General features: G+C 37.7%; 4 protein-coding genes and 1 long non-coding RNA gene across 5 annotated transcripts; 1 reads left to right on the top strand and 4 right to left on the bottom strand.

Annotated features, from left to right (window-relative positions):
• Positions 1 to 1,217: 1,217 nt before the first annotated feature.
• On the bottom strand, positions 1,218 to 2,991 carry LOC135791839 (uncharacterized). Its single transcript, XR_010548142.1, has 3 exons — positions 1,857 to 2,991; positions 1,663 to 1,787; positions 1,218 to 1,523 (listed from the first exon to the last, which is right to left on the bottom strand). It is a non-coding gene; the product is annotated as an uncharacterized lncRNA (long non-coding RNA).
• A 296-nt stretch (positions 2,992 to 3,287) lies between these two features.
• On the top strand, positions 3,288 to 20,925 carry LOC135792851 (dynein axonemal heavy chain 1-like). Its single transcript, XM_065303618.1, is given in 29 exon segments — positions 3,288 to 3,725; positions 3,789 to 4,060; positions 4,115 to 4,435; positions 4,490 to 4,622; positions 4,676 to 5,191; positions 5,255 to 5,730; positions 5,782 to 6,007; positions 6,065 to 6,632; positions 6,685 to 7,994; positions 8,054 to 8,217; positions 8,273 to 9,219; positions 9,283 to 9,374; positions 11,371 to 11,531; positions 11,585 to 12,117; positions 12,183 to 12,345; positions 12,406 to 12,524; positions 12,591 to 12,796; positions 12,852 to 13,388; positions 13,442 to 13,669; positions 13,731 to 13,893; positions 13,950 to 14,328; positions 15,887 to 15,989; positions 16,048 to 16,669; positions 16,672 to 17,534; positions 17,597 to 17,907; positions 17,967 to 18,737; positions 18,800 to 19,166; positions 19,226 to 20,618; positions 20,673 to 20,925. Coding segments are annotated over 29 exon segments (12,546 nt in total). The 5' UTR covers positions 3,288 to 3,338; the 3' UTR covers positions 20,888 to 20,925.
• LOC135792855 (thyrotropin-releasing hormone receptor-like) lies at positions 9,221 to 11,214 on the bottom strand. Its single transcript, XM_065303627.1, has 4 exons — positions 10,474 to 11,214; positions 10,355 to 10,418; positions 10,198 to 10,297; positions 9,221 to 10,124 (listed from the first exon to the last, which is right to left on the bottom strand). The coding sequence occupies exons 1-4, from the start codon at positions 11,149 to 11,151 to the stop codon at positions 9,899 to 9,901; spliced, it is 1,068 nt and encodes a 355-aa protein (XP_065159699.1). The 5' UTR covers positions 11,152 to 11,214; the 3' UTR covers positions 9,221 to 9,898.
• Positions 20,609 to 22,410, bottom strand: Slimp (Seryl-tRNA synthetase-like insect mitochondrial protein). Its single transcript, XM_065303626.1, has one exon. It carries the CDS (start codon positions 22,408 to 22,410, stop codon positions 21,019 to 21,021), a length of 1,392 nt encoding a protein of 463 aa, XP_065159698.1. The 3' UTR covers positions 20,609 to 21,018.
• Positions 22,410 to 23,138, bottom strand: LOC135792856 (zinc finger protein 593 homolog). Its single transcript, XM_065303628.1, has 2 exons — positions 22,800 to 23,138; positions 22,410 to 22,749 (listed from the first exon to the last, which is right to left on the bottom strand). Exons 1-2 carry the CDS (start codon positions 22,887 to 22,889, stop codon positions 22,426 to 22,428), a joined length of 414 nt encoding a protein of 137 aa, XP_065159700.1. The 5' UTR covers positions 22,890 to 23,138; the 3' UTR covers positions 22,410 to 22,425.
• Positions 23,139 to 23,489: the final 351 nt, after the last annotated feature.

A 23,489-nucleotide genomic window follows, 5' to 3' on the forward strand; every position in this document is an offset into this window, starting at 1 on the left:
TTTGCTTTCGTTTGCATGACCTGTATACTGTGGACAACCCTTTGGATGTGTGATATTGTAGTTGACGTTTATTTGGCATAAGGTAAGTATTATTTTAATTACCTAGTTTTGACTTATTGTGGCTAGAGAAAATTTAGCACAGAAGTATAAAAACAATGTGTGACAATGACGGTGAAACTTCTTCAAAAGGTAAGTTAGGTTGAAAGGTAAGACAAAAATATAAAAATTCAGTTCATGTTCAAATGTTTTAAATTCTATTTATCCCTGTTGTACATTTACCAGCAATAATTCGATGATATCCGTAATAAAATAAGTTTCAACTGACTCCAGTCAATGTTTATTTATTTCCACTATCCTTGGTAGGGGACGATTGATACAAAAATGTCCCGTTTGTCGGTTCAGTTTAAATCGGAGTAAGTTCAAATTCGAAATACGTCATAATCCATTGGCGGTTTTACCTCCTTACACGTTCTGGGTTCCTAATGTCATAAAGCAATTTCTCACTCATTCGACGATCAAAATTCGTCGTTTCGCGGCTCGAAATTGTTGCAAATAAGATTTTGATATTAGGATCACAGAATGTATTAGGAGGTAAAGGCGGTGGATTTTGCAGCGCCATCTAGTGGTGGCGTATTGAAGTGTAATATTAGTTGTGATTCTGTTTCTCATAGATAGAGGACCCTAGTGGAAGTTTGAGAGGCAAATTTAAATTAAAGCTATTTCAAAAATACTGTTTATTATGACAAAAAAATGTTCATAGCAGTGAAAAATTTATACAAGATATAAAAGTCTTTTAATTGACATAATATATAGAAAAATTAAAAGCTACGCTTACAATATACAATTTGTAACCCGCTTTCCACGGCGCGTTTTTTACAAAATTACAATTTGATTGTTGAGATAACATAGTACAGAGTAAATATTTAGCGCCTATAATACAGGAGTGTTCTTTTCCACAAGGAAGCTCAACTCTTTTCACTATGGAATTACAAAAATGGGGCTAAAGCTACTTTTACGGTTTGTGAGTAAAAGTGCCTTGCTGTAGCGGCCATCATGAGACAGTTGAGTGCTCGTTACTAAGTGAGTTTTCATTGCGTATTGACACATAATACAATGCTGCACATGATACTTTTTGAGCATTTTCATTCCATTTCAAATATTAATTTAGAATAAATATACTAATTAATAATTTAAAATTGACATTTTTTTGGAAATTGATACAATATTTCAGAAATGGAATGAAATATTTTGACAATAGTACGAGTATTCAGTGCTGGAATCGCTGCGCAATGCTATTAGTCATGAAACATGGGTAAGTCGATGTTTTTCTCGAGATGTCTTTTGTGCGCTTGTTGGGGTCCAGTGCAGTCGGTTCTTCCGTATTAGAAAACCTTGTTTCTATCTCTTTATTACCAAAAACGAGGCCAACCCCTGGAGGTGCTCCCTTAGGTCCCGCCATTCTGCACGCTGATGTTCTGGTAGCTCTTCCGTGCGTCCACCATTATGGTCGTAGGAGCACATATCTGAAAGTACGTGTTCGTATCAAATTTTGCCCTGTGTACGTGCTAACAACTGATCTGGTTACTGTGGTTATGCAGATCAGTAAATTTTCCACCCTCCCCAATAAGGGGTGCAACCAGGTGCAACCAAGTGCAACCTTACCTATGACTGTCTAGACTGGTCAAAAATATCCAGCAGTGGCAACTTGGATTACTCACTTCCCACTTCACATCAAATCCCTGTTTCAGGAATGGCAATTATTAGCTCAATACCATTAACCAATTTATCTAAAATAATATATCAAAATAGAACAGCGATTATCAGAGGAATGATTTTGTTGTGTTTGTGTTTCATACCCTACATTAGACGTATAACTTCTACAGGAACACCACCAAATTTTCGTCATTTTCTTCTTTCAAACGCCTTGTCCGGTCCCCCTGACGATAGGGATTCCGGGCGGTCTTCTGACAGTCTAAAAAGTTGTTCGGCACTCCGTATACCTGTCCATACGCGGATGTTATTTAGCCAGGACAATAACGAGATGAAATATAAACATGCTCAGCAGTGTCAACCACAGGAGGATCTGAGAGTGACCTTGCTTGAAGTCATCCAGGCAGCACGCCGCCTTAAGTCAATCCAATATAACTACAAACTGTAAACATTGTCCAGAAATTAAACAAATCATAAGGATCGTAATGATTTAGTTCCTTATTTGAATTTGTAGAATAACATCAAGCACTCTTTACCACACTTCGGCAAATTTCACAAAACCATAGATGATATCCCGACTTAACTTGAACACCAACTGTCAACAACGAGTGCGCGCAGGATGCCCAAAATCGCGTGCGCGCAGGACGCACAATACGCGTATCGCGCAAGCCGCACACCCACACGCACACACTCGTCTTTTATTGTTGAAAATCCATCGTCAGTTTAAAAAATACAAGAAAAAATAGGAAAATAAGAACGAAACACCACTTAGATGCTGAGTAATCCGAGTTAATCCTCCGTAAAATTATAATGGAAATGCTGGGATACTTACAAAAAAATATGTGAGATTGTTGTGACATATAAATAAAATAATAAATACAAATTGTTAGTCTCAAACCATAAATTGATTTATTCAAAGTAGAAGGAAGTTAGATATATTGTGTAGAATTTCCATTCTACCCCATATGGACCTTGCGCAATTTGGTTAATTCTTTCAGTAGCTTATTCTCCATAGCTCGCCTGGTACGGTCCTCCTTCCGTTGTTTAATTTTCTCCTTCCGAGCCTTCTCCTTTAGTTGCTTTACTTGTTTAGCTTTTGCCTTACGAGCTTTTTGGGCCTGCAGCTTCACTTGTTTAATTTGCCGTGCGCGTTCCCTTTTCTGCGCTTCCTTTTCTTTGCGAGCTTGTCTCTGAACTTCCTTAACCTTTTGTTTCAATTGAGTGATATCGCTTTTGTTCGGCATTGCAACGATAGCAGCAACAGAAAATTGTGTACTACGAAATTCATTTAAAAATATTACACTTAATAGTTATTAAATTGCGTATCTTATCAGTTATTTAATCATGCATATCATCGACAACTAGGCAGATATTATTTGATTAAAACAGTGACTAACATAGTTAATAAACTAACAGCGAAAACCAATTTTTTTACTACGGCGAAAGTATAAAATAATGTGAACACTTTAGCCTACTCATTTTTCCGACATTTTTTAGCGGCATCACTTCTAAAATAACAAAATCATAATCAACACTAATGGCACGTGTCATATATCCATTTATATTTTATTGACACATGCAAATATATTCATTTCTTGATTCGTTGTATACACAGAATTTACTCAAGAATGTCGCGCAAGAGTTTCACCATGCGATACAAAAGTACTGACACAACGCGTGCTTCTGATACTAGTCTGCTCCGAAGCAGGCTAAGCCGCATTCAGAATAGTCGCATGGACATGAGCAAAAGCCAATTTTCAATGAAGCCGCGCACAGTGCCTGAGGAGATTGGCAAAGGGCCGATTTACGATCGAGGATTCTACTCGGAATTAGCCACAGACTTAGATCTTTCAATGACTGAGAAGGCGAAAGCTGGTGATCGCAAACCGGCATTTATCTGGGAAGTAGCCACCTTTCGTCATTCGCCAACCATTCGAAAATGGAAGCCTGATTTTATCCACAAGATTCTGGCACCTGCCGAACGATGGATGTGCTTTGAAGAAGAAAAAACTATTGTATATCACATCACATCAAATTTTTACTTACCACGTTCAATGCTTAACACCTGCATGTTACAGAGTTTTCCCGTGGATGTTTTCAAACCAAAAGTCCAACTTCAATACAACATGGAACCTTATAAGGTTCCGCGAAGTGTCGCTATTGAACAAAAACGACGATTGTACGAAACTCAAAACTGGTCTGAATGTCTCAAAGACATGAATATAACACCAGAAGAAATTTTACCAGTTGACGTATTGGATCGTGAGTGGACCCGTGTTAAATTTGGATTGTACACAATGATACACTGGTTGCCCCTGGAATGGTTTGATGATGAAGAATATAGTTCAAAGTTGGTGTATTAAAATTTATTAACTTAACAAATTTTAATTGAAATGTCTACTAGGTCACCTCAAGGTTGGCTGGATCATGGTCTTATAGATGGAATTGCGCATCCAGTCCCAGCTATTGCGTTTATCCCTGTACCTCAGCCAGAATTAATTCCTCTCGCAGATCGGTTAAATCTTCTTTATGATTGGATCAATGTTGCTGTTTTATCATGGGATGACACTACTAAAAGATATAGGATTCTCACTTTGGATGGGTTTAAAAGAACGATGTATTTGCCGGAGATATACATTCTATTTGGAGCTGAAGAACCCATGAGGAGTGCAAAACGGATAAAAGCTTCTGTTAATCTTCGAAATGATGCAGAAAAAATGATAAGGTATTAATAAAAACTATAAATTCACTTGATTCTAATAAATTTTTATCTTTTAAGGTGGCAGTATGTTTTGGATTCACAAGTCTTAACAGGAATTTATGAAATTCCACCCGCGTGGATAAAAAAGATGAAATCGCTTGCAATTGTAGGAAAAGTACATAAAAACATTATGAATCTTAGCGTAGATGAGGTAAAGTACATAAATACAATTTAAAATCACTTAATACCTAATTATATTTTTAGTTAGTCGAAGAAATTCAATTAAACCACAAACGAACGCTCGGTGAGTTAGAATTTCGTTGGAGTGTAACCAACACTCCGGATCAATACAAATTTATTGTTGTACCTCCGATTGTGGAAGAGAAAATCCCTGATAAAGGTCGTGTAGATGCAATCATTGAGCATTTCGAGGAAAAAAGCAAATATTTTGCTTGGTATACAATCTATGTTCTTCCAAACTCTCTTTGTGCAATGCAGCAGGTCATTGCCGAGTGCCTCAAAGTCGAGCAAATGACACTATTCACCATGAGCTACGGTAAACTGGTCACCCTGGATGAATTTGAAACAATCCAGAATAAATTCACCGCACAGGTGATGAAATATTTAAAGTACACTTGGATTGATACCACTGCCTTCAACCTACGAATGTGCATCAGCGACTGTGGAAAGGGATGGTTTGATATCAACGAGGGAGTACATCAAATTTATGATATTGCCAAGTTGAGCAGGTTGTTCGAGTGTGTCAAATATCGCATGCAGGTATAATTAAAATCAACTAAATTATAATAAGATTTAGTTTTAATAATTTAATTTGTTTCATAGTACGCTTTGCGTGTGATTATTGAAAACTCTGTTCACCAATATTCGACGCTTCTTGCAACTCCATGCAATATTTGCAATGACATAACGGAAGATTTCGAATGGACTATTGATTTGATAAATACTCCTTTCCTTCCTCGAGTTCCACCAATTTTTACGCTTGTTTTAAGATTATCCGAAGTTTCGGCCTATTATTCGACAGATCCAGACGTTTATGAAAAAACTTTGTTAAAGCTATACGATCAGGCGATTGTTAGCACACATTCCATCAAACAAATCCATCCAAACGTGCTGATAAAACTTAGATTTGCAAATGATTTGTACCTTACATCGGTGGGGCTGCTCGACGAAAATATCTGTTTATTACGAGATAATTTTCTTTATGGTTATCGGAAATCTATTATTCCATTAAAAGCATATGCGAAGAGATATGAAATTTATTTAGATTTCTGGAATATGAACATTGTGAATTATCTTCAGTAAGAGCTATTGAAGTGTAAAATATTTTTATACTTTATAATGTTTTGCAGACAATATAAAGACGAAAATCATTCAGCACCTGAAGTAAAAGAAGAAGTTAATTATCATGTACGCATGAAAGAAAACCTAGAAGCTACAATTCCAGCTTCAATTATAATTGGACCGTTTTTCGTCAACACTGATAACGTTAAACAGTTATTGATTGCTAAACGACTAGATGTTATCAAGAAACTACTGGACCAGTTTGCTGAGAGAATGAAAGCGTTATTTGCTGAGGTATAAATATAATTCAACAAAAAAATTAACGTAAAAAATTTAAACATTCTTCTTCAGGTAATTGAAGAATACAAACTAATTCAAACAAAATTAGCTGAAAAACCAATCTCAATCGAATCGATTTATGATATGCGTGACTGGATTGAAACAATTCCAATGACAGTGCGTCAATTGGACGAAACCACAAAACGCCTCAATTTAGAGTATGAAATTCTCGATCTCTTTTGGTATAATTTACCGCAGGAGGACTTTGATCAAAAGTGGGACGCCATTGGGTGGCCTAACAAAATAACGCGCTATATCGATGACACAAACGAAGTGCTAATTGAAGAGACTGAGAAATTTATGAAGATACAGATTCAGGATGAGGCGAATTTACAGGAAAAGATCGAGGCGCTAATTGTGCAAGTTTCCGGAATGTACCAATATAGTGACGCGTCCAAATGTGCTGATATTGCAATTGAGATGAGAAGAGTGTGGAGGCAAATAAAAGAAGCACAAGAACAAGGGCAACTACTAAACTCTCGTCAAAAACTTTACCTATCACCAGTTGTACCATTCGAAGCTTTAACCAAGTTGATCAAAGAGTTTGAACCTTATAAAAACATGTGGACAACTGCCGCAGGTACTGTTTTATCTATAATTAGATTTAGTAACACTAATTTTGCTTTTTAAAGATTGGTTATCCTGGTATGAAATATGGATGGATAATCCACTCTCTCAAATTGATGGAGAAGGTATCGATGTCCTGGTTTCGGACATGTATAAAACAATGGTGAAATCAATTCGGATCTTCTCTGATTTCCCAAAAGTTCAAGCTGTTGCTGCAAATATCAAAGATCAAATTGAACTGTTCAAACCTTTGATACCCATAATACAGAGTTTGCGTAATCCTGGTATGCGAGACCGTCATTGGGAGCAGTTCTTCAAAGATACTGGTTTAAATATTCCATGGGGACCGGCAATTACATTCAAACAATGCCTCGAATACGGCATTGCAAAAGTCGCAGATAATATTGTACGCATTTCGGAATATGCAACGAAAGAATTCTCAATTGAGCAGGCCCTGGACAAAATGGAGAGTGAATGGGATGATTGCATGCTTGAGCTGACTCTGTATAAACAAACTGGAACATTTATAATGAAAGTTTCCGATGATATTCAACAGATGTTGGATGACCACATTGTGTTGGCACAGCAGTTGTCTTTCAGTCCATTCAAAGCAGCACTCTCGGAACGCATTGAAAATTGGGAAGCAGCTTTGAAAGTTACTTATGATGTAATCGAAGAATGGATTGATGTGCAACGGCAGTGGATGTATTTGGAACCTATTTTCAGTAGTGATGACATCAGTAAACAGCTACCTCTTGAAACCAAGAAATATTTATCCATGGAAAGGACCTGGAAGAGGATTATGCGGGCAGCTTACCAGAAACCAAAAATCATCGACTTTTGTGCAGACAAGAAACTTTTGGAGTCCTTGAAAGATGCTAATCATATTTTGGAAGTAGTCCAGAAGGGCTTAGCTGAATATCTGGAGATGAAGCGGAGCGTGTTTCCAAGATTATACTTCCTCAGCGATGACGAGTTATTGGAGATTCTATCACAGGCTAGAAATCCACTGGCGGTGCAACCGCATCTTAGAAAATGTTTCGAGAATATTGCCAAGTTAAATTTCGAGGCAGATTTGAAAATCACTCAAATGTTCTCCGGTGAAGGAGAATGCGTTGACTTGGTAACCACTATGTATCCAACTGGAAATGTTGAGTTTTGGTTGTTGCAAGTCGAGAAGATTATGAAAGATACCGTGCGGTCTATTCTGGGAGCTTCATTAAAGACTATCTCAAACACAGATAGAAAAGAATGGGTTTTAGAATGGCCTGGTCAGGTGGTCATTGCCGGTTGTCAGACATATTGGACAACTGGTGTTGAGCACGGTATCAATACAAATTCTTTGAAAAGGTTCTTCCAACTTGTTTTAGCAAATGTAAGTGGATCATCAAAATAATCAAAAATTGTTATTTTGCTAATGTTATTTTTGTTTAGTTGGATTCTCTAAGGAGTTTGGTAAAAGGTGGTTTGACTTTTCTTCAAAGAGAAGTTTTGTCAGCTTTGATTGTGATTGAGGTTCACGCACGAGATGTCACTCAAACATTGGTAGATAACGAAGTAGCCAATGTTAATGATTTTGATTGGATTAGCCAATTGAGGTAATTTTAACCAAAATATTTGTTAATATATTAAAACAAAATATATTTATTACAGATATTACTGGGTTGAGGGTGAAATGAAAGTACGTGCGGTAAACGCTGAATTTCCATATGGTTACGAATATCTAGGCAATTCCGGTCGACTTGTAATTACCCCATTGACAGATCGTTGTTACCTCACACTCACTGGTGCCCTGCACTTAAAATTCGGCGGGGCCCCAGCCGGACCCGCTGGAACTGGTAAAACCGAAACCACTAAAGATCTCGCTAAGGCAATGGCGATTCAATGCGTTGTCTTCAACTGTTCAGATCAATTAGATTTTATCTACATGGGCAAGTTCTTTAAGGGTTTAGCAAGTTCAGGAGCATGGGCGTGCTTTGATGAATTCAATCGTATTGACATAGAAGTCTTGTCAGTAATTGCTCAACAGATCATGACGATTCAAAAGGCTCAACAAGCACGACTTGATCGCTTCTTATTTGAAGGCTGTGAAATTGCCTTAAAGGACACTGCAGCAGTATTTATTACAATGAACCCTGGTTATGCTGGAAGGACAGAACTTCCTGATAATTTAAAGGCTTTGTTTAGACCTGTGGCTATGATGGTGCCAAATTATACACTGATTGCAGAAATATCTTTATTCTCGTTTGGTTTTGGTAATGCAAAACCTTTGGCAAATAAGATTACGACGACTTTTAAGCTAAGTTCCGAGCAGTTGAGTACTCAAGATCATTATGATTTCGGAATGAGAGCGGTGAAGACTGTTATTGCAGTTGCGGGTAATTTAAAACGTGAGAAACCGGAGATGGATGAACGACAGATTGTTTTGAGGGCTATACGAGATGTAAATGTGCCAAAGTTTTTAAAAGATGATTTAAAACTATTTAATGGTATAGTATCCGATTTGTTTCCAAAAATGGTTGAGGAAGCTGTTGATTATGGTGCTTTAGAAACGAGTATTCGTACTTGTTTGATTGAAAGTGGTTTAGAAGACGTCAACGGTGATATTTTAAATTTTTATTTGGTAAGCTTTTTAATATTTACCTTTTTGTTTATCTTTGTAGACTATGTCAAGAAAGTAATACAATTATATGAAACAACAGTCGTGCGACATGGTTTGATGTTGGTTGGACCTACTGGATCAGGCAAAACTTGTGTAAGTTGCTTAAAATATTATTTCATGTCACTTATGTTTAAGTGTAAAGTTGAATTAAGTTTATATTTGTGTCAATGCAAAATTTACGTCTGTAACACTGTTGAATCAATTAATCCTCTTGCGTGTGTCTATTCTCGTCTGTAATTTCCATTTTTATCTCCAAGCAACCTGCGTCATAAGTTTATCTCTCGATTCTACAAGCATCTGAATTAATTCCAAGTGCATTTCTACAGATGCACTATTTTTAGCCGTTGCTTGCCTCGCAATTGTTTGAGTGTAACTAGGAATGTAACAGTAAAAAAGTTGATTATAAGGTCAATAGCAAAATGCCACCTCAAGGGTGCTCAAGCATTTTCTATCATCAAGTTCAAGATCTACACATTTACATAAATGTATTTGCGTCGTAAAAGTGCAAACTACAAGGCGCGGTCTGCAATTTCCACGTGTTTGTTGAAGATCATTCTCATTTTATGCTCTCTTTCAATTTATTAGCTAGACGATATAATTTTACGAGTGATTCGCATTTATTGCGTTGATATTCGCAGACATTTTTTGATGATATTGACGTTTTGACAAAGAAATGCTTTAAGTGCTTTCCGAAATGTTGTGCCGCACATTGCGTACAGTAGGAAATTAACACTAAAATTGGCTTGATAGAGAACGTTGACGATGCGCTGAGCATAAATTAATTCCAGCGGGTAATCAAGTTCCAAAGAATAGTAAGTGAACATTACTAATCTTATGATATAACTAGAATAATCAACAAAATAGAAAGATTTTAATTATTGAAAATCACCGAGAATCTAAATAAAATTTAAATTACCTTGGTATGTTCAAAACTAAAAATGCTGTTGACGTTAAAAGAATCAACTTTGTAATGCTGCATTGTGAATGAGCCATCATTGTTCTCTTCTCACGAAATGCTAAACAATATTTATCTTTGATAAATTTTATGCTTCATAATTTTTATAAAAGCTTACCAGTCCGTTTATTATCACTTTGATGTGATACTCCACTTCCAATTCTACGACTTTGACGTTCACTCTATAAAAATATACTTATTATAACTTTATAACATTGATTTTCTGAATATAATTACCCTATTTTCAAAACTTCTCGTCGAAACACTAACACTCTCATCATCCATTTGATGCGCAAAGAAATTCTCCCTATATCGACTAACAATTCTCCCAATCAACGTATTCAAAACCATAATTGTGATTGTTGGCAAAATAGACGTTAACAGCGTATCGAAATAATTCACAACTTGGCTGAATTTAATCAACTCCTGTCTCACCGTACACCATCCTTGCACGTCCACGCCGCTCACCCAAATGATGTGTAAATTTGCCACGCACGCCGCGAAAAATAAACAGAACGTAATGATTCTTGCTTTGCTCACCGTACACAACACAGGACGATGTAAAGGATACGCCAAGGCAATGTATCGTTCGCTGGTAAACGCCACAATCAACCAGACGCTCCAGTTGCTGAAAACGCTGCCCGCGTAATTCACCAACTGACAAACAACATTGTCAGCGTTGTAGATGGCAATCTGCGAGTGGAATTCCAGTACTGATGTTAGTAGAATGATGAGGTAGCAAGCATCGGCAATTGCTAAGCTTCCAAGGTAAAAACTTGATGAATGTTTCTTTAAATCAGTTCGGAAGAAAATCAAAGCGGTAAGGAGGTTTCCAGGAAGACCAAAAACTATGATGAATGGTGTAACATACACGTTGAGGCTGTCTATGACTGGAGTTGTATAATTTGTGTCCATTTTGTATTTTTTGTGTTTTACGGTTGTCACGTTTATAAAGTGAGTTTCTTACTCCGATCTGTATTGAATCAGACTAAGGGGTGGTCTACGGACGCAGCGTGCTTTTATACTATTTCTGTGTCAATACTGAATGTATTCATAGCCAAGCAAAGTTAAACATAATCTAAACTTTGATATTTCTTTAAGTATAATATAATAATACTTTTAACTTATTTCTAGTGTTATGAAATATTGAAAAAAGCAATGACGATGTTATCGGAAAAAGGAAAAATTACACCAGCTGGGTTGCCATTTTGTAAAGTGTTTTCCTTCGTCCTCAATCCGAAATCTATTACAATGGGTCAACTATACGGAGAATTTGATCTTCAAACACATGAATGGTAAATGCTACATATCCATAAAACAAATTTTGTAATTTTACCATGATTAATAGGACTGATGGTATTCTGCCATCCCTTGTTCGTATTGGAGTTGCTTCTACAACTGATGACAAATGTTGGTACATCTTTGATGGTCCTGTGGATGCTGTATGGATTGAAAACATGAATTCCGTGCTGGATGACAATAAAAAACTGTGTCTCAGCAGTGGTGAAATTATTAAACTCCGCGATACTCAAACTATGATTTTTGAAGTGGCTGACTTGGCAGTTGCTTCTCCGGCTACTGTAAGCAGATGCGGGATGGTGTTTCTGGAACCTGGTGTTCTTGGGCTTGAGCCGTATGTCAATTGCTGGTTGAAACGCATTCCACAGTTGGCTGTCGACTTCACGGATGTGTTGCGTGATTTAATCAATACTTATTTATATCCTGCGTTGGATTTTGTACGGACAAGTCTCCGGGAAATTCTGACTTCGATAGATTCAGCGATGGTTACCACTTTCTTACATATGATGGACTATCGGATGACTCCGTTGACCGGGAAGGATAATCGACCACCTCCGGCACCGCAGTTTTTGAAACTCATGCGTAAGATACAAATTTTATTATATATATATTATATGTTTTTGAGTTTATTCTATTTTTGGGTTTAGCTGAGTTGATGGTACCATGGGTAATGTTTTCGTTGGTGTGGAGTATAGGCTGCACGTGTGACAATGAAGGACGGATCAAGTTTAATGATTGGTTGCGACAGAGAATGGTGGAGCATAAACACAAACCACTATTTCCTGAACAGGGATTAGTTTACGATTACAAGTAAAGTTTTTTAAACCTATTTAAACTCAAATTTGGAAATTTTGTTTTGTTTTCTTTTAGATTGCATGATGGCGGTTTTACGGATGCTACAGTTGATGGCAATGCCAAGCCGCCATCTTGGCATCATTGGATGGAAGAAAATGAAGAGTTTAAGATAACAGTTGATATGAAATACTCAGGTATTAAGCGCTTATAAAAATAACTTAATTAACTACTTCTAATCAAACAATAAACTTAATTTTTAGATATTGAAATACCTACAATTGACAATGTTCGAAACTCTGAACTTATTGGTATGATTCTGCTCAACGAAAAGAACGTTTTATGTGTAGGCCCAACCGGCACCGGAAAAACATTAACAATCATACGAAAACTATCGCAAAACATGCACAAAAAATTTATCTGTGATTTCATCAACTTTTCAGCGAGGACTTCATCAAATCAAACTCAGGTTTCAATTTTCTTTATACAATTCTTAATTTTCCGCATAATGTTCATATTTTTAGGATTTGATTGATTCAAAACTTGATCGTCGACGCAAAGGTGTCTACGGTCCACCTGTACTCAAAAGACAAGTATTTTTCATTGACGACTTTAACATGCCTGCATTAGAAGTGTACGGTGCGCAGCCACCAATTGAACTCATCCGCCAGTGGATGGACTTTTCTGGATGGTATGATCGCAAAAACATTGGCGACTTCCGACAGATTATCGATGTAAATTTTGCCGCCGCTATGGGTCCACCTGGTGGCGGTAGAAATCCAATTACCCCGCGTCTTCTACGACATTTTCATTATCTCACTTTCTTGGAGTTTGAAGATGCGGTGAAGAAGGAGATTTTTGGGAAAATTTTTGGATTCTGGATAAACCGTACAGAATTCCCTGACTTTTTCCAACCTATTTTAACAGCTTCACTTAAAGTTTACCGCACAATTTGCGAGGAATTACTGCCGACTCCTGCAAAGACTCATTACACATTTAATTTGCGAGATTTGAGTAAGATTTTTCAAGGAATGTTGATGTTTGATCCTGAAACAATACAGGTAAAACGGTCTGCTTATTTAATAAATATTTAATCTATAGTTTTATTTATTAGTCTGTTGAAGAAATAATAAGACTCTGGTATCATGAAAACTGTCGTGTATACCAAGATCGTTTAGTAAACGATGAGGATCGACATTGGTTTGACGATCTCTTGGAGAATAAAATTGTCGAGTTTAAATATACTGTTGAGGATTGTCTAGGAAGTGATGTTTTGTTTTATGGCGACTTTATGGATCAATCCGATCTGCGTCCTTATGTACAGATTACCAACCAACAACAAGTAATTTTAAGCCTCAAAATATTCAACATTTAATCATTTATTAATATATTTGTTATTTTAGCTTGCAAACGTTTTGAACAACTTCCTTAACGATTATAACACCCAAACAACATCACCAATGAAATTAGTTTTATTCATGGATGCAATTCAACATGTCTGCCGAATTTGTCGTATAATTCGACAACCAATGGGCAATGCACTTTTATTAGGCATGGGTGGATCAGGTAAAATTTAACTTCACCAATCAAACTTTAAAAATAAACAAAAACTGTTTATTTAGGTCGCCAAAGTTTAACACGTCTTTCCTCTCACATTTCTGAATTCTCTTGCTTCCAAATCGAATTGTCGAAAGCATATGGCGTGACGGAATGGCGCGAAGACGTCAAAAACTTGATGCTTAAGTCTGGTCTTCAAAAACGCGAAACAGTTTTCTTGTTCTCTGACACACAGATCAAGAATGATTTATTTTTGGAGGACTTGAACAATATTTTGAATTCGGGTGACGTGCCAAATTGCTATCCGCCTGAGGATATGGATAAAATATATCAAGGAATGAAAGGAATCTTAACCGAATTGGGTATTGTTGCAACCAAGAGTAATCTGTTTGCTATTTATCAAAAACAAGTACGGATGAATTTGCATACTGTTATTTCTATGAGGTAAGTAAATGTAGAAGTTTTATTGATTTTAAAATGGCGGTCATCGGACGTAAAAACGCTGAGAAGTTCAAATGTTTAACAACTTCCGTGTTTTTATTACATTGATGTCTCAAACACACACACAGACACACACTTAGCCACATAAAGTAATAATAAATAATAGCTCATGGTCACTTTATGTGTAAGTATGAGTTGTGGGTTTCATTCATCATTAGCGTTACTTATTTATTCATCCAGATAACGGTTTAAAAAAAAGTGACGCACGAAAAATATGTCGAGCGATTCGAGGTCCTGCCGAAATCCCGCGAACACACGTCATCTTCGCAAATTTAAGCGCAATTTTCGGTCGACATCTTTTCGAATAAGTTTAATAACATTGCGCAAATGCGTTGGAATAGCCGTACTTGCCTTGAATCAAGGCACAATGGGCACTTGCCGCCATAAGCCGGCACGTTAGTAGAATGACATTTAAATTTACATTGGCAAATTATAAATTTTCGACCAGGCTCGCAGCACAGCGAGCTGGTAAACGGACGCCGGAGTTTACTTTCGAGGTGGAGTGGTAGTGATGGTAGTGATGGAGTGAGAAGTAGAGAAGTAGTGGGAAACGAAATAAAACAAACTAAAAAAATCGTATAGGTATACAATGTGACGATGTCTCTTTTGGGCTTCTAAACGTGTTGCTCCCACCAGGAGAACATAACGGAGTTGAGAATAACTGGGGAGTTACTTTAAACGTGCGCGCGAAGTGAGTTTAAATGTTTTCGTTTGTGTTCGTACCGGTTCGTGTAGTAAATGTGACGCGCACAGTATACTCATGCGCGAGTGACTGAGAAACGCGCAAAACAAAAGTTTTAAAGTTTCTTGACGTGTTTCTGATCTCCTAATATTCAAATCTATTTTACCGACCAAAAGCGCTATTAATACGCGCACAACGAACGCCCTTTTGCGCGCCTCGGCGCATATTAATAAATAAATAATAACTACAAAAAAATCTATCAGTTGTTACTTTAAGTTAACGCCCATCGTCGTATACTGCGCACACCCGACACTGTAAACGCTTGCAAGTTGGCAATTTATGTTGGCATTTTATGTTTTTCTATTGGGGAGTCAGCAGACAGCCGTAGGTAACGTGGAAAAAGTTTCCAACTGCACTGAGTCGTACCCACCAGTACATCCAATGCATCTCATGCGCTCCTGGTGGAAACAAGCGTTTAACAACATTGAAAATTAAGTTAACTTTCTGTTAAGTTCGTTAAAGTTCATCATAAAAAAGGTAACTGTCAATTCCGTTTAGTAAGCAAGCGAGTTAAGTAACGAGTTGAGTTTTCGTTTAGTACAAACAATCGGAGTGCGTGAGCGTTGGCTTAACTCCAGCTCCTTTACAATATACGCAACCAGCTACAGCAAGTTATGCTCGCCTGGTAACAATATCCTTTTTCTCAGCTTAACTCGTTCAATCCAAACAGCTTTAAAATAAAACATAAACAAACACAAACTTTTATCTGCAATCTAATCCATACCCGGAACATAATCGAATTATTTTAATGATTTCCAGCCCAATTGGTGAAATATTCCGAGCGCGTTTACGACAATTCCCTGCGCTTGTTAATTGCTGCACAATCGATTGGTTTTCACCTTGGCCCAACACCGCTTTACAAGTAATAATATCAATTTGCGCAATATCCGCAAGCTTGTTAATAAATAATTTATTTTAAGTCCGTGGCGAAACAATATCTGCTCGATATTCCTGAACTTCAAGTATCCGACTTGGTGTTGAGAGGAATTGTGCAAGTGTGTCAGTTTATGCACGCCAGCGTCGTCACCGCCAGTGAGCAGTTTCTTGCGGAATTATCGCGTCACAACTACGTCACACCCACCTCCTACCTGCAGCTCCTCTCCAGCTATACCAATCTGATGAAGCGAAAGAAAGGCGGTCTCACCGAAGGCATCGGCCGACTTAAAACTGGATTACATAAACTACAATCTACCTCAGAGGAGGTGAAAGACTTACAGTTGCAGTTAAAATTAATGAAACCTGCTTTGGAGATTGCCGCTGCTGATGCAGAAGTAATGATTACGAAAATTGCAGCAGATACAAAAGTCGCCGAGGAGACACGTGTGATTGTTGAGAAAGAAGAGGAAGAAGCAACGAAGAAAGCTATGGAGACTCAATCGATTGCAGATGATGCAGCGAGAGATTTAGAGGAAGCTATGCCTGCTTTACTTGCAGCTGAAAGAAGTCTACAGGCTTTGAATAAAAATGATATTACTGAGGTCAGGGCCATGAAGCGACCACCTGTTGGTGTGATTTTTGTCATCGAGAGTATCTGCATTGTCAAAGGGTGAAACCGAACAAGGTCCCAGGGCTAAAACCCGGTGAGAAATTGTTGGATTATTGGGAACCAGGGCGCGCAATGCTATCAGATCCTGGTGCGTTTCTTACGTCACTAATGAACTTTGACAAGGATAGTATCACGGAGGAAATGATACAAAAACTTGCTAAATACGTGAATGATCCTAACTTTTTACCAGCTAAAATTATCAAAGTGTCGAAAGCTTGCACATCACTCTGTATGTGGGTTCACGCAATGTATAAATATTATTTTGTTAATCTGCAAGTTGCACCTAAAAAGGCCGCGCTGAAGAAAGCAAATGAAGAATTGGCTATTACCGAAGCAGCTCTTGCAAAAGCAAACGCTCAAATGAAAGAAATCCTCGATGGGTTAGAAGTTCTCAATGAGAAACTAAGAAGCAAGATGGAGTTTAAAGCCGAAAAGGAAGCCAGTATTAATATGTGTCAAGAGAGGATGAATCGCGCTGTTAGATTAATTTCAGGTTTAGCCGATGAACGCGTCAGATGGATTAAAACAATTGCAAGCATTGAGGCAAATACGGTTAATGCCACCGGTGACATTTTGATTTGTTCCGGAGCGGTTGCCTACCTTACACCGTTTACAGACAGCTATAGAAAAGACTTATTTAAAAAATGGTTGAATTTATTGACGGTTGTGAAAGTTCCACACTCGGAAAAGTGTGATCCGGTTTCTATACTTGGTGAACCAGTTGTAATTAGATCATGGCAGATTGACGGGTTGCCTAGGGATGCTTTAAGCACGGAGAATGCTGTGTTGGTGTCTTGTTCATCAAGATGGCCGCTGTTTATTGATCCACAAAGTCAAGCTAATAAATGGATTAGAAATATGGTATTTTTTAAACAAATACTATTTAAATGAACATAATATTAATGTGTTTTTTTATTAATTAGGAGAAACCAAGAGGTTTGACAATTTGTAAACTTGCCGATAAGGATCTAGTCAGAACTTTAGAATTGGCAATCAGATTTGGTAAACCAGTTTTAATTGAAAATGTTGGAACCGAGTTGGATCCTTCATTAGATCCTGTTTTGTATAAATCTCTTTTCAAACAAGGCGGGCAATGGATGTTGAAACTGGGAGATTCAATTGTTCCTTATAATGATGACTTCCAGTTGTATATCACAACAAAGTTGACTAATCCACATTATACTCCAGAAGTTTCTATCAAAGTTCAATTGATTAACTTTACAGTTGTTCCAACGTAAGTTTTTTTAAACTTTTTAAATAATTATCACTGATTTAATTAAATTGTTTTGAAAGGGGTTTGCAAGATCAATTACTGGCACTTGTAGTAATGCAAGAACGTCCTGATTTGGAAGAACAACGCAGTCAAATTGTTATCGGCAGCGCCCAGATGAAGCAAGAACTAAAAGAAATAGAAGACCGCATCTTAATGAAACTCTCCTCCTCTGAAGGTTCCCCCCTAGACGATATAGACTTTATCACTACTCTAGAAGCTTCTAAGATCAAATCTGAAGATATTAAGAGCAAAGTTGAAGCAGCTGAAATTACCCAAATTGACATCGATAACACTCGAATGCAATACGTGCCTGTAGCTAACCGCGGGCAGATTCTATTCTTTTGTGTTGCGGATCTATCCAATGTTGATCCAATGTATCAATACTCCCTCGAGTGGTTCATCAATACGTTTATTAATAGCATGGCGGAGACAGAAAAGACGGAGAATTTAAACGAACGTGTGCAAATTATTAACGATTATTTTACGTATAATCTATACGCAAATGTGTGCCGAAGTTTATTTGCAAAAGACAAACTTCTTTTTGCATTTTTGTTATGTGTGAGGATTATGATGAACGAGAATCAGATTGATCCGCAAGAGTGGATGATGTTTTTGGCTGGTGCGTCGCCCAAATCAGACATGCCTAATCCATGTAAACGTTGGTTGACAGAAAAAGCGTGGAAGGAGATTCTGTCATTGTTAGAACTACCAAACTTCCAACAATTTGTTAAGACGTTTGGACAGTACGAGGATACTTACAAGACAATTTTTGAATCACCTCAACCTCACAGGTAATAACCTCAATAACCTCGTCAGCCTCAAAAATAATACTAAAACTTGTTGTTACACACAGGGAACCACTTCCGGAAGAACTGGCAGATGAAATGAACTTGTTTAGGAAGCTAATCATCATCAAATCACTCCGACCTGATAAGATTACTAATGCAATGCAGGATTTCTTGATTGAAAAAATGGGTCAACAATTTATTGAGCCTATAACGAGTGATTTATCCGCAATGTATAAAGAATCCGCACCGACCGTTCCCCTTATATTTGTTTTATCCACTGGTACTGATCCTGCGTATGATTTGTTTAAATTTGCTGATAAAATGAAAATGACAAAGAGAACTTTTGCTATTTCTTTGGGGCAAGGTCAAGGGCCTCTTGCTGAACGCTTGATTAAAGAGGGCGTTGAGATCGGTAACTGGGTATTTTTCCAAGTAAGCTTACTTGTAAATATCTTATCACCTTAATATTTAACGTCGTTGTGTTTTTATAGAATTGTCATTTAGCACCAAGCTTTATGCCTCGCTTGGAACGCGTCGTAGATGAAATAGAACCAGAAGCAGCCCACAAAGAATTCCGCATTTGGTTAACTTCCACTCCATCGCCACACTTTCCGGTGGCCATATTACAAAATGGCAGCAAAATGACTGTTGAGCCTCCTAGGGGATTGAAAGCTAACATGTTACGAGCATACAACAATCAACTCACTGATTTAGCTGACTTTTTCCATTCAGAGCATCCTAAAGTGAATACCTTTAAGTGGCTGTTTTTCTCTTTGTGTGTTTTCCATGGATGTTTATTAGAACGACGTAAATTTGGCCCGTTAGGATTCAACATTGCTTATGAATTCACCGATGGCGATTTAAAAATTTCCATCTCACAATTGTACATGTTCTTATTGGAATATTCAGAGGTGCCGTTCAAAGTTTTGACATACACAGCCGGGCATATTAATTATGGCGGCCGTGTAACAGATGACTGGGATAGAAGATGTCTCATGAACATTCTAGCAGATTACTACAAACCTGAAGTTCTAAATGATAGCTATGTGTTTGATGATGGTAAATATTATCATCAGCTACCTGGTGATACAACATTATTAGACTACATGGATTATTTGAAGACATTCCCTTTGAACGATGATCCTTCTTTGTTTGGTTTGCATGATAATGCTGATATCACGTGTGCTCAAGCAACAGCATACGGTACATTAGCCACTCTTTTAACTCTACAGCCGAAAGAAGTCGGAGCAACTGCAACCAATCAAGAGGAACAAACCGCAAACATGGCAAACACAATTTTATCCCAAGTACCTGAAATGTTTGATGTAGCTGCCATCCTAGAAACTTATCCTGTATTATATGAAGAATCTTTGAATACTGTCATTGTCCAAGAGGCAATCCGATACAATAGATTACTGAATGTTATAAGTACATCTTTAAAAGACCTTTTGAAAGCTTTGAAAGGTTTGGTTGTCATGTCAGAAGCTTTAGAGAAAATGGCAATCTCACTATTCACCAACATAGTGCCTGATATTTGGGCAGGCAAAGCATATCCCTCTTTAAAACCCTTAGGTGCATGGGTAGAGGACCTTAATAAACGTGTGGAGTTCTTAAATCAATGGGTCCGGAGAGGAATACCATTTTCCTTCTGGATTTCAGGTTTTTACTTTCCCCAGGCGTTTCTAACGGGAACTTTACAAAATTTTGCAAGAAAGTATGTAGTGTCTATTGATACAATTGGATTTGGCTTTCAAATTCTCAAATCAAATCCAATGACTAAACCTAAAGATGGTTGCGCTATTTTTGGGCTGTTTCTAGAGGGATGTCGATGGGATCCATTCTTCAGTGAATTAAGTGAATCAAAACCGAAAGAGTTGTATACAGGTAAAAATTGAGGTACTTATTCTTAGATATTCTAACTTTTTACATTTTTGGTAGAAATGGTACCTATTTTAATGGTACCAGAAGAAAATCACAAGAAACCAACGGGCGTTTATGAATGCCCCGTATATAAAACATTGAAAAGAGCCGGAGTTCTGTCGACTACCGGCCATTCCACAAACTATGTCATCGCTTGTGAAATACCAACTGATAAACCCGAAAAACATTGGATTCAGAGAGGAGTCGCTCTGTTTTGTGCTCTCGACTATTAACTTTATCATATATACTGCATTTTAGATAAATATTTTTTATGACAAACTATTTATTCCATAACAAAGTCTTCAAAGTCAACTACAACATGGTTTACAACTATTTTCACACAACGTTGCATGTGACATACAAATCAAGGGATATAAGGCTTCAAAGTATCATTAATAATACTTCCAAGCTGTCCATTCTGATAGTTATTCTCCAGAATACACGCCAGTACCTTTTGAACATTTAAAATATTACCAACAATGACTTTAGCAAACCGTTTTTCCTTGTTTTCGTTGTAGGTAAACAACAATCGCTTACTTAAATATTCATCGACCACGGAAATACTTCCAACCTCAACGTAATCATTGTAGTTATTCGAAAACATCTCAATCGCAACCCTTAAACTTTCATAATCTTTGAGTGCACTTGCTTTGACATAACTCAACCGAAAATGACATCCGAAACCTTTGTAAATCTCTTGAATACTTTTAACAATTGAATCCAATGAATGATTCAATTCCTCTGATGTTTTACAAGCCGAAAATATCTCTATAGCACTCTGCTGTACCATATTGAACAAACTAGCTTCATCATCTTTGATTGTCTGTTGATATTTTCGTCCGATTGCAAAGTAATTCAGTGGAAATTGATTCGCTGGTACCAAATATTTGGTAAAATGTGCCATAAACGCATAGTGACTAGCACCGCCAGTTAAATGCAATTTATTGATTATATGATCACCGCCATCTTCAAGTGTGATGATATCATTCTTCTCGAAATCCGATCCACAACCTTCAATTATGATACTCTTAGCAAAATCTGTATTAGAAAATTGAATAAGGCCACTTTGAGTCAACTTCTCATGAAAATAATTCAACGCCGCGATTTCAAACAAAGCCGCATCGTTAGTCAAGAAGGCAAATGTGTTATCATGGATTTCCAGCAGGTTTTCTTTCGTCCCGATGGCAATATGTGATGGAATATCTTCAGCTCTTTTTTCGGGTTTAGTTAAATGTTCATAAATTAAAACTGGTTCAGTTTTTGTGCGCTCGTGAATAATATTAGGCAAAGAAAGTGCTTTAAGAGCAGCCGATTCTTCAACGCCATATAGAAATGTGCGCAACGTAGAATATTCATCTTTTACAATTGTCATCTGTGTTTTTAAGTGTGTGATAGCTTCTTCATCAGGCTTCTCATCTTTCATATGTTTGGAAATTTGTTTAGCAATTTCTGCTTTTGTAACTTCCAGAATTACTCTTTTTTCCATCAAATCTTGATAAAATGCCCACCGGTTACAAATACCTTCAAGATCAACATATTTCCCTCTGGATTTTATGTTGTCTTCAAGTATATCTCTATTTTCGAAACGTTCAACGATATCAATGTGTGGCGTGAGCACAGCAAAATTATTATGTGCTTTGTCACCTGTTATATACAAAGCAGAACTTGCTTTCCTTATGACATTAATGCTAGGGTTTAGTTTAGTTTTAATTAAAGTTTTAAAAATAGGTGGCACACCCTTGAGTAACATGTTCATTCTGTCTGTTGTTATTTATTGTTCATCAATTTTTAATTTCTTTGCATCTGCTGATTCTGATGTGACAGCAGTTTGGGTTTCAATCTTACGTTTTACCGGAGCTTTATACGAGCCTTGGCCTGCAGCTCGTTCGGAATCTTCTATTGTGTATGGTTCAATTTCTAATGCTTTCATGCGACGCTTATGAACCTTGGTACGAAAATGATCTTGAAGAGCGTGATCATCAATGAAGTACCGCGCGCAATGCACACAGTAGTGCTGGGCTGAGCCGGGTTTGTCAAGATCCACGTCCTGGTTCAGAAGTGTGTCGATCTTTTCTGGTTGTAAGTCGGCATTGATCTGGAACAAGAAAATTTGAAGGTGCAAATATTGTGATTGTGCGAACGTACCTCATCCAAGTCTTTAGTGCGATTACTGGTGCGCCAGCGTCGCTTCAGGTGAGTATCACCATAATGCATCTTTTTGCGTTTGTAAACCATTTTTACTTAACTTTTTCTCGGGATGGAAGGCGGTGATTAGCAGAAGAAACACGTGTTTTTGATATTTGCGCTGTGTTGCGCAGCTTAATTAAGCTCGTGAGGGTGTAGCATTGGTTGCAGATCTTATTTTAAGATGGACTGTGTTGCATATAGTGTAATATTAAAATTGATTATTTTGTTGTACTTTGTATAGGTAGATGGCGCAGTGTAGTGAGGGTTGCCGAAGCGCAGATGGCGCGGCGCACAATGAAACCAAAATTGACTCGCTCTGCAATGGAGGCGCGCTCAACTGCGCTCACCAGACCGCTTTGAACTGTTTGTGTTGTCAAAATAAGAAAATTTTTCCAATCGCGTTATCGTGCCGGGATTAAAACCAGGTTCGCGGCGCGTTGTGTGCTTCACGTGCGGTCATCGGCAAAATCGGCGTAACGTCGGCCGGGCAACGGAGTGAGTGCGCGCGGTCGTAAACAAATGCGCGCGGTGCGTTCGCGCGCGGTTTACGGACGAATCGTAGTCGCGCGGCCGGGCAGCCATGTTTAATCATAGCGGTCGTCAGGAGGCATCATGGGCTAACCGAGCGCCGCAACACTGTGTTGCGTC

The sequence above is a fragment of the Atheta coriaria genome, unplaced genomic scaffold (genome assembly GCF_025399875.1).
Source record: "Atheta coriaria isolate IRGN ID8LTWV9N9 unplaced genomic scaffold, Caltech_Dcor_3.1 hic_scaffold_5_pilon, whole genome shotgun sequence".
NCBI lineage: Eukaryota > Metazoa > Arthropoda > Insecta > Coleoptera > Staphylinidae > Dalotia > Dalotia coriaria.